The 25,012-nt window shown below is 40.5% G+C and overlaps 1 protein-coding gene across 2 annotated transcripts in view; it reads left to right on the plus strand.

The window, feature by feature from the left end:
- Positions 1 to 24,193, plus strand: part of e2f8 (E2F transcription factor 8) — a 46,190-nt gene extending 21,997 nt beyond the window's left edge. The window contains exons 6-14 of one of the 2 annotated variants that reach the window (XM_060838620.1): positions 4,803 to 4,964; positions 6,794 to 6,931; positions 7,065 to 7,277; positions 10,299 to 10,383; positions 10,613 to 11,174; positions 14,454 to 14,741; positions 14,935 to 15,070; positions 16,718 to 17,124; positions 22,966 to 24,193. In XM_060838620.1, coding sequence (XP_060694603.1) covers positions 4,803 to 4,964; positions 6,794 to 6,931; positions 7,065 to 7,277; positions 10,299 to 10,383; positions 10,613 to 11,174; positions 14,454 to 14,741; positions 14,935 to 15,070; positions 16,718 to 17,124; positions 22,966 to 23,163 — 2,189 coding nt within the window. In that variant the 3' untranslated portion in view covers positions 23,164 to 24,193. Of the gene's footprint in view, positions 1 to 4,802; positions 4,965 to 6,793; positions 6,932 to 7,064; positions 7,278 to 10,298; positions 10,384 to 10,612; positions 11,175 to 14,453; positions 14,742 to 14,934; positions 15,071 to 16,717; positions 17,125 to 18,864; positions 18,951 to 22,965 lie in introns of those variants that run through there. The other variant, XM_060838621.1, reaches the window with a different exon arrangement.
- The last annotated feature ends 819 nt before the right edge of the window (positions 24,194 to 25,012 follow it).

Consider the following 25,012-nt stretch of genomic DNA (forward strand, 5'->3'; position numbering starts at 1 on the left):
AATCTCACTAGTGAATGTCAAAGGCCTATTTGCATGCATTAATATCTCATTATTTACCTTTTCTCACATTGGGTGTACGAGTTGGGGTGTCTTTGCTATGGTGATACAGGACATTGGTGCAGCCACTTTTGGAACCATGCTTTCAGTCCTGGTCTCCTTGCTATAGGAAAGGTGTTATTAAACTTAAAAACATTCAGAAAGTTTACAAGGATGTTGCAGAGGTTGGAGAGTCTGAGCTAAAGGCAAAGGCTAAACAGGCTGGGGCTATTTTCCCTGGAGCATCAAAGGCTGAGGTGGTGACCTTACAGCGGTTTATAAAGTCATGAGGGACATGGATAGAGTGAATAATAGTCTTTTTCTCTGGGTAGAGGAGTCCAAAACAAGAGGGCATAGGTTAAAGGTAAGAGGGGAAAGATATAAAAGGGGCTTGAAAGGCAACTTTTCATACAGAGAATGGTATGTGTATAGGATGAGCTGCCAGAGAAAGTGGTAGAGGCTGGTACAATTACAGTTAAGAGGCACCTGGATGAGTACATGAGTAGGAAGGATTGAGAGGGATAGGGGCCAAATGCTGGTAAATGGGACTAGAGTAGTTTAGGATATCTGTCGGCAAGGACAAGTTGGACAGAAGGGTCTGTTTCTGTGTTTAGAACTATATAATCTCATTTGTATGCAGTTTGCTATTTTCCCAGACAATGGAGAGAAACCAGATGGAATCAATTCCTGACATGAAAGCAAGTACCTGGTGGCTGTATCCCACAAGCATCTTCTCCATGCAGTCACCTTGTCCATAATTCCCAACATCCCAGGGTATGCTCTGTGGGCAGTGACCATTTACACCCATCACCAACACAGATTAGCATCACACTTGCACCAGCCTCTCCACATCATCATGGCACACTTCCAGTTTGCTTACAATACAGTTCACCTTTTCAATGCTGCACTTTGGAGCTCACTGTCACCTTACATTGGAGTGCTTCTGCTTTACGAGTAAGGGCAGGCAGACCACTGTATAGATTAGACCTCCTAATTTGCAGTCTTAGCATTCATTCATTTTCCATCAATGCACACATTGGTACCTCTTTCAGAACTTGCAGCGTCACTTCTGTCTTGCCTTATCTCTTAGCACAGGCACAAAGTCAAGCAACTTGATATGTGTGCTGATAGTCACAGTCAAAGCCGAATTGCTTTTTGTACAAGGTACAGGAGCTACTCACCTCATCTTGGACTGTAACTATGAACATCATTATCTTGAAGGGCGGCATGGTGGCTCAGTTGTTAGCACTGCTGCCTCACAGCACCAGGATCCTAGGTTCGATTCCAGCCTCGGGTGACTGTCTGTGTGGAGTTTGTATGTTCTCCCCGAGTCTGCATGGGTTTCCTCTGGGTGCTCTGGTTTCCTCCCACAGTCCAGAGATGTGCAGGTCTGGTGAATAGGCCATGCTAAGTTGCCCAGAGTGTTAGGTGCATTAGTCAGAAGGAAATGGGTCTGGATGGGTTACTCTTCGGAGGGTTGCTGTGGACTGGTTGGGCCAAAGGGCCTGTTTCCGCACTGTAGGAAATCTAATTATATGCACTGATAATGTAATGTTGTGGCAAAGATTCTCCAGTCTCCATACCAATATCATTTGCCATCTCTTGCTGTTTTTGTGCCAAATGGCTTGTTCAGCATATATCTGAATCAGGCTAACAATTGTAAAGGTCCATGTAGAGGCATCCCATTTCCCTTCTCATAGGCCTCCATGTCTCAGTATTTTGAGGGTAGATTTTAAATGTAATTTGTGTGTGCTGCAACTGCTGACTGTTGACATTGCTGAAGAACTGCTTTGTTTTTGATATTACCCACACGGGCTCATTCAAACTGTAAACTTGAATCTAGGCACAGAAGTTGCAGTCATCTGTGTCTGTGACTGCTTTCCAAAGAGAGTTCACAGAAATTGATGGTAAACATGGGTGTCTGGTGTGACCAGTACCAATCTCCAGCAGATGTGGAGCAGCCTCCTCATGAGGAGTTTACAGCCACAGGTTCCCACATGATGTGGTAAAAATGCAGGAGACCCAGAGTTGCTTGTCTTTCTTGCAATGATGTGCAAATGAGAGAGCCAGTGACACTCCACTCTGAATCGAGGTGGCAGTCAGGACACCATGTCATGATGCCCATTATATGTGCAGTGTAACACATTCCATTAGAAACAAAGACCATAAAATATTTCCTCAACATTGGATCCCCACATTAGTCAGGATTGACCATGCATTGCATTACAGAAATAGGATAACTCATAATCCTTGGCTGCTTTTTTTCCCCCAGACAGCTGAAGTATGCAACAGCATTATAGGTATTTTCTGATCAACCTGTTCAGAGATATCATTGCACATCTCAGGAGCAGGTGGGCCTTGAACCTGGGCCTCCTGGGTCAAAGGTAGGGACACAACAACTACACTAAAAGAGCCCTTTGAAGCACGAGCATATGATGGACAATGAGAGCCACAGCATTGCACTTAGTAGGAAAATGGGAACTTTGATCAGAAGGAGCAGCACCTTTACCTTCACCATCGTACAGTGCAGCATGTCAGTCAATGAAATGCAGGCAGAACTTCGTTGTCACCGCTTTCAGTGGAACTGAGTTGATAATGTCATTTTCCACTGACTAAATGTTTTGATGTTGCAGAGGCCAGCATTCTCTGCTCAATCATGACTCCAAATGTAGCTGATTTGTTTTCTTTTTCTTTTGCTTTTCCTGTTGTTCAATAAAGCTAAGATTAGAAACTAAAGCCCTCTCAACATCTGATGCCACTCATTCAATTATGGCAAAGTTTCATGCTAGTATGTACGCTACAGAAAAGAAACTACTCCTGAAACTGAGTTAAAATATGTTGTGGTGCTAAGGATGGCTAGCCTTCTAGCTTCATTCTTATAGTTATAATTAAACTGACAGTCACTGACACAGGGCGAAAGTGAGGACTGCAGATGCTGGACATCAGAGTCAAGATTCCTGATGAAGGGCTTTTGCCTGAAATGTCAATTTTCCTGCTCCTCGGACGCTGCCTGACCTGCTGCACTTGTCCAGCACCACTCTAATCTTGAATCTCGTCACTGACACAACTGATGATGTAAAGTTTCACCTATGACATCTATGTCCCCTCAGATTTTCTTTTTTCCCTTCCTTCTCACTACACCTTAGGGTCTGCAGTGAAGGCGGAGGGAACCATGCCTTTCTTGGAGCCCAATGGCCTTGGGAGTTTTGACCAAGCAAAATAAGGGGCATTTGTAACTAGAGAATGAATGGTTCCTGGCCAGATTGAGGCTTCCCCTCCTTACATTGAAGCCCACAGTTAGAGAATGCAGCAAGTTGGAAATACAAAACACCTCTGAAGAGGCTTGAGTCGAGAATTCTGGGGGCCTGTGTGTGGTTCAAGTTGTGTACAACTTTCCAAAGCACCAACCTGTCTCCTTTTAGAAGGGGTATCTGGAGTGGGGTCTAGGTCCCACATTCGCCTGTTGTTTGTCATTGGTGCCTAGCGCCAATGGCTGAGGTGTTAGAGTGCATGTCTGTGCACATGTCTGTCAAACACTGAGAGTGCTGCATCCTAGTTTTTCACGACAGTGACTAACCTAGGCATAGAGACAGCCAATAACCTGCTGGAGCTAGCATAGTACAGGTTGCATTTGTGAACTCCCTCAATTTTCAATCCAGTTTCTTAAGTGTGTCTGACAAACGAGCTTGCTCCTCCTATATTTAATTTGTCAGAATGTACAAGCTATTAAAAGCCAACATCATGGGTCCTCTTCTGGCTGGTCCTATGTGGCAGTGCCCTAGGTTCTGGAGACACCTGGTATGCTTCTTTGGCCAGGTATGGTAATGTGCTCACGAGAATGTGCTGCCAAATCTAATGTAGCTAAAATATCTACTGAGATGTCAGTGTCCGAGATGATGAAAGATACGGGAGACAGGTTGCTGGTGCTTACTCTGAAGGATTTATGACACTTCTGGAGGAGATGTTGTCTGTTCAAACCAGTTTTTACTTTGAAATATGACTTTTCTGGGATTATCATTAGCAGAAATCCTAACAGAAATTGTACTTCAACTGCATAGTGCATTGGTGAGACCACATCAAGAGAAATGGAAACAGTATTGGTGTCCTTGTGTAATGAAGAATGTAAATGCATTGGAAGAAGTTCAGTGGAGGTTTACTAGACTAATAAAATATGAACAGGTTAGTTAATTTGAAGTAAGGTTGAACAAGCTAGGATTTTATCGACTGAGTTTAGAAACATAAGAGGCAACTTGATTGAAATGTGTAAGGTCTTAACAGGGTGCAGACGGAAAGAAAATTTCCCTGTGTGGGGGAAATTAGGACTAAGGAGCACAATTTAAAAATAAGACATCTCCCAATTAAGATGCATGAGAATTTTTTTTCTCAGAGGGTCATCAGTCTTTTGAACATCTTTTAAGGCAGTAGAAGCAAGATGTTTTGATATTTTTAAGGTGGGGTGAACAGTTTTTTTAAAAGAATGGGGATAAAAAATTATTAGGAATGTGGCACAATCAGATTAGCCATGATCTTGCTGAATGGCAGAGTAGGCTTGAGATGCCAAATGGCCAACTCCTGCTTCTAATTTTTATGGTCATATGTAACCATACATGTTATATTGATTACCTTGATTCAGTAGCAAGATATGAATCAAGGGTACAGAATTCAGAGCCGCTCATTTATACAGAGCAACTTGTCAGTTTTCATGTAGGGAAGCTAATAAAAAATAATAAATAATTACAATTAAAATGTATATTTTCTGCTTGCAGCCTCAGTAAATGGACGGAAGGACAAATCCTTGAGAGTAATGAGTCAGAAATTTGTCATGTTGTTCCTGGTATCGAAACCCCGGGTGGTTAGTCTCGATACTGCTGCTAAAATTCTAATTGGCGATGACCAGAAGGTGGATCTGGATCACAGCAAGTTTAAGAGTAAGTGAAGCACTTTAAAATGACATGAAAACGTCACTCGATAACCTGTCAAACTGCAGTACTTTAGTTTGCTATTAGTGGTCATGTAACAGTAGTTTGCTTTTTTTTAAAAAACCTTTCCAAATTAAGTTTCTCTTCCACTTCCAATTTTGGATGTTTCACTTTGGAAGGCTAAACAAATTATACAATTATTGAGATACACTTCATCTCCTTTCTACAAGGAGTTCCAAGAAATAGCTTGAAGGTGAGCATTGTGAAGATTCACCTTAGCTGCTTCGGGCAGAATTTAATGCCCTCCCTTTATATGTTTGGTGGTACAGCAGTGTTTATTCAAATGGGAAGGTGGCAGATAGCGACCCTGCTACCTTCCCCAGTTGAGTCTGTGATCGGAAGGCCTGTAGATGGCCATCTCCTCCTGCCACTGATTGAACCCATCTGAACAAACTCCCCTCTTGCCACATTCTCTATTGCCTGGTATCCAGCAATGATATTAAGTCTCAGGTAGGAGTTGTACTAGCAGCACCCACTGCCTACCATCAATTGGCAGATGGCTATCAGAAGGTTGGATTTCCACCTTTAAAGTCTTTTGATCCTGCTATGATCCACTTACTTCAGTCTCCCTAAAAGCTTGATGTTCCTGCCAGCTCTCCAAGTGACAGTTGAGACCCCAAACATCTTCAGTAAATTCCACCCTTTGAATGTTGGTACCAAAGGAGATGGACACACTAAACTGAACACAATAGCTTTTTTGAAAAATCTATTGATTTGTTTGTGCCAAATGGTTCCTCATCACCTGGCGACATTGATTGTTTTCTGAAGTACAAGCTTACAGATCCCAGGTGTCTTCAATGTGTCCTCCCCAAAATCCTTAATGATGTGTGTTAGTGTTGGCAAGCTATTTGACAGCAACTGGGACCACATTAACTTGAGCTGTTTGACCATGCGCATAAGCTTTATAAGGTTAACTTGGCTTTGCTGATGCTGGAGAGAGATGCAAACACAACACAAGTTAGCTTTCATCTATCCATAAACTTTGGATAAAGAGGACCTGCTGAACATACTGAATGAAAAATAATATGAGGAATAATGGGTTTAAGACAATTGTTAGTTCTGTTGTGTTCCATGACTAGTTGCTGTTTCCAAGTTTACTTGCAGTAAATAAGTTGTTGTTGATTATTGTAACGTGCATAATTTATTTGAGAATGTACAGATAAATTTTAATCTTGTATGGTGAGCTTCTTATTATTGTTATTCCTAAGTTAGCTATATTAATGAATAAAATTGTGTTTGATTCTTGCGGACTAACTGAGTTAAAAATCACACAACACCAGATTATAATCTAATAGGTTTATTTGAAAGACTCTACACACCAGATAGTATGTGGATAATTCTAATATAGCTATGATGTACCACCTTTGTTTTAATCTTTTAGAATCTTCTAAAAGACAAAAGATTTAACAGCACTCTAGGTTTGTTCAATATATTTGTTTTACTTGCATGATACTGATCTTTTGCTATAAATTCTGTGCATAATGATCCTGCCCCACTAGTTACCTGATGAAGGAGCAGCACTCTGAAATCTAGTACTTCCAAATAAATCTGTTGGACTATAACCTGGTGTTGTATGATTTTTAATTTTGTCCACCACCGGCACCTCCACATTATATTTTAATGACATGTAGAAAAGAGTTAAAAAGCTAATGAATGAAAACATTATCAGCATCCGCAGTTCTTTCAGTTTTTATTAAACGTGATCAGAACTTGGTTGCTAGATTTCTGAAAAGTAACATTTTTACTATCTACTAATCTAATTAATTTTTATTTCACAGCTAAAATCAGACGACTCTATGATATCGCTAATGTTCTCACCAGCCTTGAGCTTATAAAGAAAGTACATGTAACAGAGGTGAGAGGGCGGAAGCCAGCGTTTAAATGGATCGGACCAGAGGCATTCCCAGACCTAATTGGTATACAATTTTTGTTTAGGTTACACTTCTGTTCCTTGTTTCTTATAATTTTACCCTTTTCCTCAGAAAGTGAATTTGATTGCATAAACAACAAATTGAACTTTTATCATGAAGGAAACTATTATTGTTGCAGATATAAAGCCCATTACTCTGACTACCTCAACTCAACCTAAAACTCAGTTGCCCAAGATTTCTAAAGAAACATTTGCCAAGAACCTGTTCCCTGCGTCAAACACTAAACAAGGCTTCACCCGCCATGCATCTTTGAACCACTTATTAGAAAATCTGGAGAATAAACAGAGGAAGATCAGCTCTGCACCAAGTAGCCCAGTTGGCAAAGTTTACAGTATGTATTTCAGAATAATTTATCATGTATTTGTACAATTTATGGGCAAATATTTAAATATATTTATGAATTGATGCCATTACTTTTTTGTGTACCTGCAAAAATTAATTCATGCTAAATTAGTTTAACAACTGGAAAATTACACAAATAGTTTGCTGAAAAGCTTTTTTTTAACTGTTAAGCTTTTAATGCATTTTCAGCCGGATGTTAATGTTGGACCTTGGTTGTTTTACTTTAGCTAGAATGCATGGTGTCTAAACTACCTGGAGGTTCATTGAAATGAAGCGATTCCTGGTTTTAATTTCCAAAAAATTGTGCATTTTGAGTGCACCATTTTATAAAATGTTGGCCATTTAGTACAGAAAACAGAATTAGGAATAAATGTTCTGGATGTAAGTTTGCTTACTGAGCTGGAAGGTTCGTTTTCAGACATTTTGTCACCATTCTGGGTAACATCATCAACAAGCATCTGGTGAAACACTGGTGGTATGGCCCGCTTTTTATTTATGTATTTAGGTTTCCTTGGGTTGGTAATGTCATTTCCTCTTCTTTTCCTCAGGGGGTGGTAAATGGGATCCACACTGGACAAACAGGCAGAAAACTAGTTACCAGGTTACATGAACATCAATAACTAGCTACAAAAAGACATGACCCACTCTCACTAGTATCTTCACATACAGATGAGGAAGGACACTACTTCGACTGCGACAACACATCTATCCTAGGACAAGCCAAACAGAGACACTTGCAAGAATTCTTAGAAGCATGGTATTCCAACTGGAACTCTATCAACAAACACATTGACTTGGATCACATTTACCACCCCTGAGAGAAAGAACAGGAAATGAAATCACCACAGGAAATGGCATCACCAACATAAGAAAACTGAAACACATAAATAAAAAGTAGGCCATACCACCAGTGCTTCACTGGAGGCTCACTGATAATGTCACCTAGTATGGTGATGAAATGTCAGAAAATGAACCTTCCAGCTCAGCAAGCAAACCTACATCCAAAACCTCAGCCTGACCTACAAATCTTCTCAGGAATAAATGTGCCATTTTCAGGTTGGCAGGCTATAACTAGTTGAGTACGACAAGGATCAGAACTTGGACCACATCTATTTGCAGTTTACATCAATTATTTGGGTGAAGGGAGTGTTGATAAGGCTCCAAAAGAACCTTTAACCGACTGATTTCATGCAAGCTCTCTAAGGGCAATCCAGCCAGTCTATAACTCCTACTATATTCCTACAATCCTGTAAGTTTATTTCATTCAAATGCCCATTTAATTTCCTTTAGAAATAGTCATCTCCATTTCCAGCACCCAACCAGTGAGTCCAAATCAGTACAACATGTTGCATTTTTGAAAGAAATGTTCTTCATTTTACACCACCTCTTCCTATCTCTTGCCAAAATTTAAAATATGTGTTATTTTGTTCTTGTGCTATCAACTAATAGGAACAGCTTTCCTATCTCTACCTTATCAAAAACCATCATAATCTTGTATGTCTCAAACAAATTTCTCTTCAACCTTCTTTGCTCCAAGAAAATTGCAGCTTCTCCAACCTAACCTTGGAGCTAAGTTCTTGCTTTCTCGAATCATTCTGATGGATCTCTTCAGCACCCTTTTATCCTTCCTAAAGTGCAGTGAACTGAACTGGATGTTTGTTCTCGAATTGCGGTCTAACCAGAGCTTTATGCATGATTGGCATAACCTCTTGCTTTTGTACCCAAATGCCTCTATTTATGAAGCACAACACTGCATGTTTTTGTTAACTATCTCCTAATATGTCCTGCTACCTTCAAATGTTTTTGCACATAAACTTCCCAGATCCCTCTGCTCTGTGCGCCGTACTATTTAGTATTTATGCATTCTCCCTATTCTTTCTGCCAAAGTGCAACACCTCACATTTCTTGTATATGTCGTACTGCAATCGATTGATTAGATTAGATTCCCTGCAGTGTGGAAACAGGCCCTTAGGCCTATCCAGTCCACACCAACCCTCTGAAGAGCAACCCACCCTGACCTGACTTTGGGCAATTTAGATTAGAATAGATTACTTACAGTGTGGAAACAGGCCCTTCGGCCCAACAAGTCCACACCGACCCGCCGAAGCCCAACCCACCCAGACCCATTCCCCTACATTTCACCCTTTCACTTCACACTACGGACAATTTAGCATGGCCAATTCACCGAACCTGCACATTTTTGGACTGTGGGAGGAAACCGGAGCACCCAGAGGAAACCCAAGCAAACACGGGGAGAATGTACAAACACCACACAGTCAGCCATCTGAGGCGGGAATTGAACCCGGGTCTCTGGCGCTATGAGGCAGCAGTGCTAACCACTGTGCCACCCTTGGTCATTGGCCATTGGTATCATCTTCACTGCCAGCTGCACCTCCTAATACAGAATCATCAACAAAGTTTAAAATTCAATTTGTATTTCAATACCTAAGTCATCAGTAGTTTAAAAAAAGTGGCCCGAGCATTGATATTTAGCGCTCACAACTGCCTAGCACCCTCCAGTTATAAACAAAACAGCCATTTACCATGACGCCTGTTTTCAGTATTTAAGTCTTTTTAGTATCCAAGATGTGACCCTCCTGTTTGAGTCTTAGTTTTGTTAACTAACCAATTATGGTATTTTGACAAAAGCTTTTTAAAAATTCATTGCTTTTCCATTATAAAACTTCTCTCTCAATAAGATTGATTAAATGCAGTCCTCTTTTCTCTTCACCAACCCACCAATAAAGAAATGACTGATTCTACCAATAAATGCATTATGTCAGTGTTATTTAATCATGATTTGGAGATGCCGGTGTTGGACTGGGGTGTACAAAGTTAAAAATCACACAACACCAGGTTACAGTTCAACAGGTTTCATTGGGAGCAGTAGCTTTTGGGGCACCTTCTTCAAGTGCTTCCAAATAAACCTGTTGGACTGTAACCTGATATTGTGTGATTTTTAACTTTATTTAATCATGTAGTTTTACAGAATGTTTTCTTTATATGAAAGGTGATTCATCCAAAGCTGGGTTATATCCAAGTAAAATGGACCAGCTTGCAACAATCTGTAAACTTCAGTTGGAAGCGCAATCTAAGTAAGTGCCAGAAATTTTATATTTGCACCTGTCTGACTAGATTTTCAAATTCAATTATATACAGAGAATTTTGTGCAGCATGTCTGTATGAAACTTTTAAAAATAACTTAAATCTGAGACATTTTTGAAGTCAAGTTTCATTTGAATTGTACAATGTGAAAGAATTTTTTAATGTCTATTGTGCATGAGCACATTTGTTTTAACGTTTGTATTTTTCCTTCCCCCTCAGTCTGAATGCCAGTAAACACATTGCCTCGCCATTAAAACCATCTTCCTCACAAGAGAAATCAACAATTGATCATCCTCCTGGACTTGCAGAATCAGTGCGATGTACTGGAGTTAATTCAACAGTATTCCCTCAGGTTAAACCAACATTGCAGCCTTTCGGGGTCTTTCCTTTGATGCACGGACAATATTCTTCTGTTTTACCAGTGGTGTTACCTCAAAGCCAGTCTGGTGGATCTTATACAATTTATTTACAGCCTTCACAGCCAGGAACCCTGACTGCACATCCCGCTGGCTTTGTACAGTCTATATCCTTTGCCACCGAGCAACAAATTGTAAATCCTAATGACTCAAAGAACCACACCAATAAACGGACTGCTGAAACTTGTGTTGATGTGCCAGAAACACTTAATGACACCCAGACTAGCAAAGCAGCCAAACATGATAATATTCCTGACTGGTGCCTGAAACAACCTTCTACTTGTGACCTCAGTGATGTTCTGCATTCCAAAGCAACAAATAAACCTGTTGAGAGCCAACTTACAAAGGATGCTGATTCATTCAGGGTACAGTAACATGAAAAAATATATATATATTTTTGTGAACTTCTCAAATGGCCTGTTTATGGTGATTTCATTTAAGTAACAACCGAGTGTTAATAACCATCGTCTAACTGACATCTACTTCTGTCAGTTGCAATGGCAAATTGAGGCTTCTTTCATCACAATGCCCCATGCCCTTGAGAGTGTACTAAGCGTCATGCAAAACAAGTGCACTTCTGGTTTGTAACAAATTGCCCAGAATGCACTGAGGCATGTAAATCAGTCTCAGGATGTTTTGGGTTTCTGACTGTTGGCTAGATTCTTGACCATTATGTTCCTGTTGATTGAGTAGACTGAACAGTAATTGAGGATCAGAGAAAGCCAGTCCTAAGTGTCTCTAGGTTGAAACAAAATGGCTGGCAGTATTCATTGTCATAGTTCATGTGATCAATGGTGGCTTGAGCAAGACATCTAAGCTACTCTTTGTAAGATCTTCCAGAATGAAAATCAGTCTTATTTCCAATACACCCCAACCAATTGAATTGAATTTATTGTCACAGGTACCAAGGCACAGTGAAAAGCTTTGTCTTGCGAGTAATTCATGTAGACCATGTAGTTAAATAGCGTAGATAAGTAAACAATAGGTAAACAGTGGCAAAAATAAACACAGAGGCGAATGTGACGAGTTTGAGTCCATTCAGTATTCTAACAACAGTAGGGTAGAAACTGCTTCAAAACCGGCTGGTGCATGTGTTCAGGCTTCTGCACCTTCTCCCCGATGGTAGAGGTTGGAGAAAAACATTGCCAGAGTGGAATGGATCTTTGAAAATGCTGGCGGCCTTTCCTTAACAGGAGGCCTAGTAGATGGGTTCTATAGATGGAAGGTTGGCCTTTGTGATTGTCCGGGCCGAGTTCACCACTCTCTGAAACTGTCTCCAAGCTTGCATGGTACAGTTGCCATCCCAGGTAGTGATACATCCAGACAGAATGCTCTCGGTGGCGCACCTATAAAAGTTGGCACGGGTATTTACCGTCATGCCAAATTTTCTCATTGCCTGAGGAAAAAGAGACGTTGTTAGGCCTTTGTAACCAGTGCGTCCAGATGAGAGTCCAAGAAAGCTTGTTGTGGGTGACCACTCCCAGGAGCTTGACACTCTCCACTTGTTCCACCTCTGTGCTGTTAATGTGTAGGAGGGCATGAGTAACATCCGCCAGAAATCAATAATGAGTTCCTTGGTTTTGCCGGCATTGAGAGGTAGGTTGAACTCAGTGCACCATTTTTCCGAGCCTTCCACCTCCTGTCTGTAGTCTGTTTCGTCGCCATCTGAGATTTGACCAACCATGGTAGTGTCATCAGCGAATTTGTAAATGGTATTAGTCTGGCATTTGGCGATGTGGTCATGGGTATACAGTGAGTACAGGAGGGGGCTCCAGTGTTGAGTGTTAGTGAGGATGAAATATTGTCCCCAGTCTTCATTGATTGTGGCCTCTGGGTCAGGAAACTGAGGATCCAATTGCAGAGAGTGGGCTTAGTCCGAGATCACTAAGTTTAGTAATCAGTCCCGAGGGGATAATAGTGTTGAAGGCTGAACTGTAGTCAATAAGTAGGACTCTTACATAACTGTTCTTGGTGTCAAGATGTTCTCAGGAGGAGTGAAGGGCAAGTGATATGCATCTGACATGGATCTATTGGTCCGTTAGGCAAATTACAGTGGGTCAAGAATAGGGAGGAGGCTAGAGTTGATTAATGCCATGACCAACCTTTCAAAACCCTTCATGACCACTGAAGTTAGGACCACCGGGTGGTTGTCATTGAGACATGCTGCATGAGCCTTCTTCGGCACAGGGATGATGTTGGCCCTCTTGAAACAGGCAGGGACAGTCGCCTGCTGCAGGGAGAGGTTGAAGATGTCTGAGAAGACCTCTGCCAGTTGATCTGCACATGCTTTGAGTGCGCAGCCTGGTACTGCGTCTGTTCCCACCACTTTCCTTGGATTCACACAAAGGAAAACTGATCTGACCTCTGGTGCAGTGATTGTTGGGATAAGTTCGGCAGGACTTGTTGGAATAGGTATGACCTCTCTACCGAAATTCTGCTCAAAGCGAACGTAGAAGGCATTGAGACAATCTGAGAGGGATGTGTCATCGTCTGCTATCTTGCACTGTCTCTTTTTAGAACCTGTGATGTCATTCAGTCCTTGCCATAGTCACCGGGTAGTAGCAAAGATAGAGTGTGAGGTAGCAGGGAGAGGATGATGGCAGTGCAGAAAAGGTCATTAACCTTCTTCCGACACTGCTGGGTATTTCTCCAGACCATGGACACTACACTGACAAGTGTGGCAACATCAAGCAATGCTGGCAGGTTCTTGTGTTGTGGCCTCTTCCACTGGTCCTGAGGGAAGAGCTTGTATGTACTCTATACCACCAGATCCACTAAGACCTCCAGGGCCCTTTTCGTTAATGGGGTGCCAATTTCCCCTTGCCTAGAAAAATGCTATTAATGCACAGACCAGATTTGGACAGCCAGAGTTTGGCCAAGTGCACAACAGCCTTTTAAATATAGTGCTGGTAGCACAGATGCTGGAATATTTAGGCAATGACAAGTACTTCTTGGCTACAGCAAGTTAAAGAATTGGGCTAGCATGAGACAAATGGAATGTGATAAGTACTTAATGAGGTGGGTTTAGGCTGATAGCACAACAAAATTCACTGGGCTTCCTCCAGGACTTTCCAGAAATGAAATAACATTTTACCAGTATATGGTAAGATTCAGCCCTGTATTTTTTTTTCAATAATTTAACGTGGAGAATTTAAAATGTTCCATTTGTGGGCAGCTAGCTGACTAAAACAAAGATAGTGGTATCACAAATATATTGGTGCTGCTTGTTTATTACATTAGGTTGGCTATCAAGTTCAATTTGGAGATTTCATTTTGCATTTGGTTTTTGATTGTTTGTTGATAAATCTGTAGAGAAGTTTTATTATGTGTACATTTCATGACCTCCCAAACCACTTTACGACCAATGCATTGTTTTTGAAATCCAGTCACTGTTGTAATGCAGGAAGCATGGCACCCATTTGCGGACAGCCACCTTCCAAAAAGAGCAATATGATAATGAACAGATAATTTTAATTGTGTAATTGAATGTTTCTAATGCATCTTGATGTCAAAATTACTATAATTGGTGCCTGACTTTGCAGCTTACACAAAACCCAATATCTTGGATTTATATTTTTATGCTAAGTACAGAACCTAAACCAAAAAACAGTAAAATTTAACATTGCCTATATTTTGCCTTGAAGGGCCCTTCATCAAACAAAGATGAGTTTTTTGAGATTCATCAAGCGAGGCTAAAGGCTCGCAGAAGCCTCATAACTAATCGGGCTTCCCCAAGGGCTTTGCATCTTGATCCAGAGTTTCTTAATGCCCCAGAAGACAAGAGTCTCAGCTCTGAAAAACTAGAGCATAGTGTTGAATGTTACCTTGAGAATGAAGAGAAGAGTGGGACTATTACGTCAGAAGGAAAAGCCACCGCAGTGAAAGCTGTTCCAGTGGCAATTGCATTTCCTGCCCTTCATTCTGTTTCTGAGGTGAGATCTTGACTTTACAAATTGATATTGCAATTAGTGAAATTAAGCCAACAAGCTGAAATCAGTTTTCTGTTGCGATTGTTAGTTTTTGTTACATTGGAGCAATCTGTGCATTTTATTACTGCATGATTTCAATTTTCTTTAAATCCTGATTGATTGTCCCCATATGTTTATTTATTTGAATTTGTTTCAGACTGTAATACCATCAGGATACCTTATCCCATTGCCACAGCAGGCATCTTTCAATAATGCAAGCAACGGATCTCCTGAAATGAAAAATAAATGTGTCCCGTCACCAGAGCATCAGCTTTACCATTCACCATTATCAGGTTTGTGATTAAACCTTCATATTCAAGAGATTCAAACTGGGTAATGCTTGTAAGAACATTATTTTTTCATTTGTGGAAGGAAGGAATGAATAATGTTCTTGTCATTATTAACACAATCATTCGGCTGGAGGAGCAAAAGCATCTTTATAACTGCTGCACAGATCCATAGAAAAGCACCATTTGATATTCTGCTGCAACTTGCTGTTACTATCTCAGAACAGCTGCTGAGGTGGTGTCTTATTTATGTTAAAATTCATTTAAAGTTCCTGAATACAAATTATAGCCTTCAGTCTTGGGACAGATTTCTTTTAATTTTATTCCTTTGTCTTGCACTTCAATTCCTCACAAATTCCTTGCAAAATCGTTTTGTGGCAGTTCCTTAAAGCCAGATAAATTGAGCTTTTCACGAGGGGGAGTGAAAGGAGAGGATGGATGGCAATTGTTTTGGTCACTGTTTGACTTGTTGTTCAGACATTTTTGGTTCAAATCTTACATCAGTATAGGAACAATGAACCTGCACTGCAAGGTCTCTTTGTTCAGCAACACTCACCATGGTCTTACCATTAAGTGTATAGGCCCAGCTTGATTTGCCTATCCAAAATGCAGCAACTGAAATTTATCTAAATCAAACTCCATCTCCTACTCCTCAGCCCATTGACCCATCTGATCAAACCTCATTGTACTCTGAGGTAACCTTCCTTGCTGTCCACTACACCACCATTTTTTTTGTGTCATCTGCAAACTTAATAACTATATCTCCTGCATTCATATCCAAATCACCTATATCAATGTCAAAAAGCAGTGAACCCAGCACCATTATGGAACACTACTGGTCACACGTCTCCAATCTAAAAAGCAACCCTCCATTGCCACCCTCTGACTTCTGCCTTCGAGCCAGTTCTGTTTCTCAGGTAGATAAGATAGTGAAGAAAGTGTTTAGTATGCTTTCCTTTATTGGTCAGAGCATTGAGTATCGGAGTTGGGAGATGGTGTTGTGGTTGTACAGGATATTGGTTCAACCACTTTTGGAATTTTGTGTGCAATTCTAGTCTCTCTCCTCCAGAAAGAATGTGGTGAAACTTGAAAGGGTTCAGAAAAGATTTACAAGGATGTTGCCAGGGTTGGACATTATGAGCTCTAGGGAGAGGCTGAATAGGCTGGGGCTGTTTTCCATGGATCGTCAGAGGCTGAGGAGTAACCTGATGGTGGTTTATAAAATCATGAGGGGCATGGATAGGGTAAATAGACAAACTCTCTTCCCTAGGTTGGGGGAGTCCAGAACTAGAGGCCTTAGGTTTAGGATGAGAGGGGAAAGATTTAAAATGGACCTAAAGGGCAACTTTTTCACGCAAAGGGTGGAACATGTCCTGAAAGAGCTGCCAGAGGAAGTGGTGGAGGTGGCTACAATTGCAGCATTTAAAAGGCATCTGGATGGGTATTTGAATAGTAAAAGTTTAGAGAGATATGCAAATGGGCCTAGATTAATTTAGGACATCTGGTCAGCATGGATGAGTTAGATCAAAGGGTCTGTTTCTGTGCTGTACATCTCTATTACTCTACAATATATATTGTTTGTTTTCCAATAGTATAAATAAAAATAATTTTTGCTTTGCAAATGAGTTATTAAGATGTTCTCTCTCTTTGTAGGTGTTACATCATTGACTACTTCAGACTATTCACCAGCTAATTTCTCTGCTGCACATATAACCCCTCTGAAATTGCCTTATCCAATGGCAGTAGCTTCTTCTGTTGCTTCTCTTCCTGTCGTGAGCCAAGCCAACATCACATCCTTCACGTCTTCAGGTCATCAATTTCCTATTCACAGTCCGAGCCCAGGAATTCTGAATTTCACACTGCAGAATCTTGGCTTGATCAACCCTGGTGTACACTTTTCAGTGAGTCAAGGGCCTACGATGACAACTGCTCCTCCAGAACAAGCTAGTCCTCTCACAGGAAACATCAGTCTACAACAAGGAAAAATGATTTTTGTTAAACCAGTTTCTCCTCAGCATCAGCTGAATGGACAGCCTGTAGCATTGATTAGTATACAACAGGTGAGCTAAGTCACTAAATTGCAATGCATATGTTCAAATACTTTATTCAATAAGGCTTCATTAATCTAGAGGGAAAGTGAGAACAGCAGATGCTGGAGTTATCAGAGTCGAGAGTGTGGTGCTAGAAAAGCACAGAAGGTCAGGTAGCATCCGAAGAATTCCTGATGAAGGGCTTATTCCCAAAACGTTGATTCACCTGCTCCTTGGATGCTGCCTGACCGGCTGTGCTTTTCCAGCACCACAGTCTCGACTCTTCATTTGTCCAGAAGAAAGAAATGCATGAACTGCACCTTGCAGAATCCATGCTACAACCAACTGATTCTTAGTTTGATTCCAGATGTGTACAGATATGTTTCTTGACTGAGATTGTAGGGAAAATGTTAATATTCTCAGTGTGCATGAGGAGAAAAAGAAATCCTAAATTTCTGCTTTCCTACTTGGCCTGATGGAAAGAATGTGTAAGCAGTAAATTTTGCTCTATTTTCTAGTTTTCAATTTTGGCCAATCCTTGTTCTTGAAATAACCTACTATTACTCAGATTGGTAGCACAAATGCCTCTAAATCACAAGCTTCTAAGTTCAAGTCGCACTCCAGGCTGACCATAAAAATCAGTGCTGATGTTCCTGTGCAATCTTGCGGAAGCACTGCACTGTTGGCTGTGCTGTCCTTTGGATGATATATTAAACCAAGATTCCATTTGTCTGCTCTGGTGAATAGTACTTCTTTCAAAGACTAGCAGTAGCATTATCCCCAGGGTTCTGACCAATATTAATCCCTCAACCATATTAAACAGATTGTCTGTTTATTGTCACATTGTTGTAAATGGGATTTTGCTGAATGCTAATTAGCTTCCACATTTCCAATGTTCTCATGGTGACAACATTTCATAAGTAATGATTGTAAAATGGTTTTGAAACTTCCAGTAATCATGGGAAGTGCTATATAAATGCAACTTCCCTTTTGTTTTCGCTGCCTAAACCCAAACAGAAACAATGACCATCTCTCACCATATGGTACATCCTGAGTTACTCAAGAATTGACCATTGATATCAATCAAGAGTGAGTCCTCTATCTTGACCTCCTCTTTTTCCATCCCTATATAGCAAGCTTCAAATAACATTGACAGTTGAGATGAATAAACTTTAAGCAGATCATTGATACAGACAGTTCTGTTATTCATTTCTATATCAAGTACATTTACCCATTTAGTCATCATGGAAGCCGGATAATCTTAAGTATATTCTGTGGCTTTGATACACGTCAGAATATTATCCTTTATATTTGGGTGAAAGCAGATATAAAGTTTCCAAATGATGCATATTTCTAAGTGGGTGTTGTCAACCTGCTGTGATTTTTTTCATAAAAGCAAAATACTGCAGATGTTGGAAATCTGAAATAAAAAACGAAGTAAGGGAAAACTCAGCAGGTCTGGCAACATTTGTGGAGAGAGAAAGTCATTGAAAGAGTCAAAGAATAGTCATATTAGAATCAAAATATTAGCTTTTTTGAAATTTCATTCATAATGTGGGCATTACTCACTGACCATCATGTATTGCCAATACATTCTGCCTTGAGCTGCCTTCTTGAACTGTTGCCATCCATTTTGCCATTAGGGAGGCAGTTTCAGGACTGAGACCCTGATAATAAAGCAATGCATTTCCAAGTCTGAATGGTGAGTGGCTTGGAGGAAAACTTGCATCTGATGATAATCCTGTCTATCTGCTGCCCTTGTCTTTTTAGGTGATAATAGTCATGGCTTTGGAAGGTGCTGTCTCAGGAGCAATTGTGAATTTCTGTAGTGGATCCTGTTGATAGTGAACTTGGGTGGTGAAAGGAGTGAATTCTTGTGGGTGTGGTGCCACTCAGTGAGCTGCATTGTCCTGGATGGTGTCAAACTTTTACATGTTGTTGGGGCTGCACTCAACCAGGCGTGTGATTGAATTCATCACATTTTTGGTGAGTTATTCACTTCAAGATTCCTAGTCTCTGACACGGCCTTGTAGCCTCATTACTTATAAAACTAGACCAATTCAGTTTTTGGTCAATGTTAATCCCTAGGATATTAGTGGTGATGGCATTCAGTGTTGGTAATATCATTGAATGTAAAGGGGCAATTGTTAGATTATCTCTTGTTGGAGAAGCTAATTGTCTGGTACCAGTGTAATGCAAATAGTACTTGCTACTTGTCACCCTAAACCTAGATATTGTCCACGTCTAGCTGCATTTGGGAATGGACAATTTCAGGTCTGAGGAGTTGTGAATGGTGCTGAACGTTGTGCAGTCATCATGATGGAAGGAAGGTCATTGATGAAACAATGGAAGATATTTAGGCCAAGGTCAATACTCTGAGGAACTTCTGTAGTGATCTGGAGCTGGGGTGATTGGACTCCAAATAGCACAATCATTGTTCCTTGTGCAAGGTATGAATCTAACCACAGGAGAATTTTTCTCTGATTCCCATTAACTCCAGTTTTGCGAGAGCTCTTTGATGTCACACTTTGACAAATGCAGCCTTGATGTCCTTAGCTGGTAGGATTAGGGAAAATCCAAAGGCTTTCTATAGGTATGTCAGGAATAAAAGGATGACTAGGGTAGGTATCGGTCCAGTCAAGGATAGTAGTGGGAAGTTGTGCGTGGAGGCGGAGGAGATTGGAGAGACACTAAATCAATACTTTTCGTCAGTATTCACTCAGGAACAGGACACTGTTGCTGGTGTGAATATTGAGTCACAAGTGATTAGAATGGATGGCATTGAAGTATGTAGGGAAGAGGTTTTGGGAATACTGGAAAGGATGAAAATAGATAAGTCTCCTGGGCCTGATGGCATTTATCCTAGGATCCTCTGGGAAGCTAGGGAGGAGATAGCAGAGCCATTGGCCTGGATTTTTATGTTGTCATTGTCAACGGGAATAGTACCAGAAGACTGGAGGATGGCGAATGTGGTCCCCTTGTTCAAGAAGGGGAGTAGGGATAGCCCGAGTAACTATAGGCCAGTGAGTCTGACTTCTGTGGTGGGCAAAGTCTTAGAGAGAATTGTAAGGGATAAGATTTATGAACATCTGGATAGGAATAACGTGATCAAGGATAGTCAGCATGGTTTTGTGAAGGGCAGGTCGTGCCTCACAAACCTTATTGAGTTCTTTGAGCAGGTGACTAAGGAGGTGGACGAGGGTAAAGCAGTAGATGTTGTGTATATGGATTTTAGTAAGGCGTTCGATAAGGTACCCCATGGTAGGCTAATGCAAAAACTACGGAGGTATGGCATTGAGGGTGCATTAGAGGTTTGGATTAGAAATTGGCTGGCTGGAAGGAGACAGAGGGTAGTAGTTGATGGTATAGGTTCATCTTGGAGTGCAGTTACTAGCGGTGTACCTCAAGGATCTGTTTTGGGACCATTGCTTTTTGTTATCTTTATAAATGATCTAGAGGAGGGGCTTGAAAGCTGGGTGAGTAAGTTTGCGGATGACACTAAAGTCGGTGGAGTTGTGGATAGTGAGGAAGGATGTGGCAGGTTACAGCGGGATATAGACAAGTTGCAAAGCTGGGCAGAAAGGTGGCAAATGGAATTCAATGTAGCTAAGTGTGAAGTCATTCACTTTGGTAGGAGTAACAAGAAGATGGATTACTGGGCTAATGGTAGGCTACTTGGTAGTGTGGATGAGCAGAGGGATCTTGGTGTCCATGTACACAGATCTCTGAAAGTTGCTACCCAGGTAAATAGTGCTGTGAGGAAGGCATATGGTGTACTGGGCTTTATTGGCAGAGGAATTGAGTTCCGGAGTCCTGAGGTCATGTTGCAGTTGTATAAGATTCTGGTGCGGCCTCATCTGGAGTATTGTGTGCAGTTTTGGTCGCCATACTATAGGAAGGATGTGGAGGCATTGGAACGAGTGCAGAGGAGGTTTACCAGGATGTTGCCTGGTATGGTAGGAAAATCGTATGAGGAAAGACTGAGGCACTTGGGGCTGTTCTCATTGGAGAAAAGAAGGTTTAGGGGAGATTTGATAGAGGTGTACAAGATGATTAGGGGTTTAGATAGGGTAGACACTGAGAACCTTTTACTGCTAATGGAGTCAGCTGTTACAAGGGGACACAGCTTTAAATTAAGGGGTGGAAGGTATAGGACAGATGTTAGGGGTAGATTCTTTACACAGCGGGTTGTGAGTTCATGGAATGCCCTGCCAGTAGCAGTGGTGAACTCTCCCTCTTTATGGTCATTTAAGCGGGCATTGGATAGGCATTTGGAAGTTATTGGGCTAGTGTAGGTTAGGTAGGATTCGGTCGGCGCAACATTGAGGGCCGAAGGGCCTGTACTGCGCTGTATTTTTCTATGTTCTATGTTCTATGATGTCAGGGACAATCACTCTTACCTCACCAACTCTGTTTCTGTCTCCACAAATGTGCCAGACTTGCTGAGTTTCTCCAGCTTTCTGTTTTGATTGCTACATTTCTTTTAATTTAACCACTTGTACATCCATTCAATAGGATTTTCTTTCCTTTAGGTATTCATCTGACCACCCACTTTAACTTCAAAAACTGTGTATACACTGTATAAGTTACAGGAGTTTCAGTTGGATGAAGTCCCAAGCAAATGTCCAGGCTTTGCATGAAACAGCAACTTGTTCAGCGTGTAGCTGTGCTTTAGTTGTAAAGATCTATTGTTGACTTAATAGAGTTCTTTCAAATAATGATAGAGTTTAGTGAGGTAGACTTCTAGAAGATGTAAGTACCTGTACTTTGTAGTTAGAATATGGTACCTGCTATGACAAGGAGCAGTTGAGGTGAATGGCATTGTTGCTTTTATGGGTAAGTTAGATTAAAGATGCAAGAGAAAAAAATACAAGTAATGTTGTCATTAGCTAAAACAGATAGGAGAGGATTTGGACTAAAAACCTTTGACTGTGTTCATTAGATCTTCAGGTAACAGCATTCTTTTGAACTGCAAAATGTATTATTCACCAAGTTGTGAATATGTAGGTTCCTTGCCTGTGAGCTTCTAGAAATACTGATCTCCATTGATTTCAGGAATTAATCTTGTACTATACAGTATCTTAATGCTGCTCTTTCTGTTGTATTGTGGACCCCAACTCCAGTTCCTTGCAAACATCTTGAGCTCACCACATTGTAAATTGGAGCTTAATGATGGTCCTACTCTAAATTACAATTACGTGCATCACATCTGCTCTCTGTGATCAGGTGGGGTAATGGTGTTTCTGAATTTTTAAAAAAAATTAGATTTGCCATGGAAGAAACAATACAATATACACAATTTTCACACTTCAAAATAATGCCGTAATTCAGGATGACTAATTGGTATCACGTAATTTGCATTTAGCAATATAAACACAAGGATTGAGGGATAGAAGATCTTTATGAGATTTTATTTCTGGATTGAGAAGCTGGAGCAACCTGCTTCTGATTGAAGTGAGTTCAATATTTACTCATCGTGCCCTTGAGAGGATATTATTATTCCTTGTTGAAGTGGTGTGCCTTTCTAAATAATGAAGATATCTAACATTGAACTATATAGTCTAATACAAAAGCTTCATGAATTTTGAATGTATACTTTTGCACCAAATACAATATCTATTTTTTGAGAGAAGGCTTTGTAGTCTTGAAAACAACTTTAGAAGAATGTGTAGCTGTAAGAGAAGCTGTATATTCTGCTAACATGTATAATCTGAAAGCGGTGCCAGTCTATTCCATCACAGGACTGCCAAATAACTTGCTTGGGTAGCAAATTCAGCAACGGTCATGAAGTATATCCTTAACTGTAGATGCAACGAATGATAATGTGCAATTGCTTTTAACTAGTTACTAATGATCTTTTGTGTATTACAGCCAAATGTGCCAGCCACACCCGAGGGTGCTCAGTCAGTCAACAGGGAGAGCTTTTTCCGTACTCCAGGAGGTCCATCATCAGCTTCCATCCTGTCATCAGTACCTGTTGTTGTCACCAACGGCAATAACAAAAGTCCTGCAGGAAACTTGCCCCTTCCTCAACGAAAGCTTGAGGTCTGCACTGAAGATTTTCAATGACAATAGAACAGCTGGTAAATCCAGAATGGTCTATAAGCATTTTAATGTATTGCTAGGTTATGAACAATTCTTGGGGTACATTCTAAATATGTAACGCATAATTTGCGTTTAATCCTATGATTTTTTTAAAAATGTTATCTGGCAGCGCATATTGCTCTAAGGGATTCTTTTGAAGTTTACATTGTACCAATGTGATGTTAACATAGTCATAATTTACAAAACTGTGATCTTCTGCTTCAGCAGAATAAAAATTCAAAACAGAACCGTTTTCATGTAAGCACTATGGTTAAATATGGCTAGAATTTCAAACTAAGGAATATTTACTTTGCACATTATACAAGTGAAACAGTAGAATGTATACCATCCTACCTAGGGTTAGTTTATTGTTTATGTATATAAATGGTGCAACCATTGTACACATCAGCTGCAAATTAACACTGGAATGACGTTTATGGCATGCATTGGGGATGATGTCCCCAGCACAGAAATATATGTACTGTAAAGTCGGCCCATTCTCCATTTAAGAATATATTAGATGGCCATTGTTACTGAACAAAATTGGTCAACATAAATTTAAGATGACACAGAACATCTTGTATTGGATGTAAAATCACCGGATAATTGTTTGTTTGAAACTGAGAATGTGCATAGTACCGGAATAATCCATTGGGGAAATACATAAAAGTACTGTATCTTTACATATTGTGCTGTATTTATGTATAACATTAAAGCATTAACTTTAAATGAAATTAAATTTCAAATTGATATGCTTATCCAATTTTAGATGTCACTATCTCTTGTAAAACCAAACTGAACAAGTACTGTGAGCTATAGATTGTTCTAGGTTTCTCATCATTTCTGAGGGTTTCACAATTAAATCTTTAAAATGTGGAAGCCCCAGTAAAGAGCTTATAATTTTGTTAGTCCAATCAAGTTTCTGTCTAACTATTTGAACTTATTTATATTGTCATGTGGTTCTGTACTATGTCTATTTCAGAATAAATATGTACAGCTAAATTTCCATATATTGAAGTGCTTTCAAACAATTTGATGACTTTTATAATATAATAGATTGTGTTTGTGTTCATGCATTTTTATTGTCAAGAGGAATTATGAAGCAAAATAGTTGGCTGTTTGCTTATTTTCCTGGACAGCGGTGAGGTCACAGGAGTCCATTGGTACTGGTGCAGTAAACTGAATCTCAGAATACTTTAATTCTGCCTCCACGTTTTGCTGTGACACTAAATTAACTTAATGACATCTTACTTAAATAGTTAAAATTTCACAGCATATTAATGTATGATTTATTATCACATATCTAGAAGACACAGTGAGAAGTGTTCTGTTGCCACAATTTGGCATCATTTTGAGGTACAAAAAACAAAAAGAAAGTATTTAAATAGAATTAATCTTCATCAGCTGGGACCTCAAAACATATCTCCAGGACTTATGCGAGGTCTCTGCTCCAGGCCTACTCCACCATCGCTGCAGCTGACACCTCACCACCAATTCCAGGAGTCCACGCATTGAGCCTATGAAGCCAGCTGTCCCCACTCCAGTCACCGCTGACATTGCTCCTGTCTTTCCATGACATCAGGAAGGTGAAGAAAAGAAAAAGAAAAAAAGATGAGAGGGGTAAAAAATGTGGCCAGCCTGGAGCAGATGGGCCTGCCATGTAGGTGCCATTATCTTGAACAGCTGGGCCTGCTCACCCTGCCACACTACAGGACTCACTCTCTCCTCCATACCGCTGGGCCCACGCTTTCTCTTCCATGCCACTTTACCCCTGCTCTCCCTCTCCTCTCCACATCACAGTGCCAGCTAATTCCCCTCTGCACTGGAGGGCCCG

Source organism: Hemiscyllium ocellatum, chromosome 18, assembly GCF_020745735.1.
Source record: "Hemiscyllium ocellatum isolate sHemOce1 chromosome 18, sHemOce1.pat.X.cur, whole genome shotgun sequence".
NCBI classification, from domain to species: Eukaryota; Metazoa; Chordata; class Chondrichthyes; order Orectolobiformes; family Hemiscylliidae; genus Hemiscyllium; species Hemiscyllium ocellatum.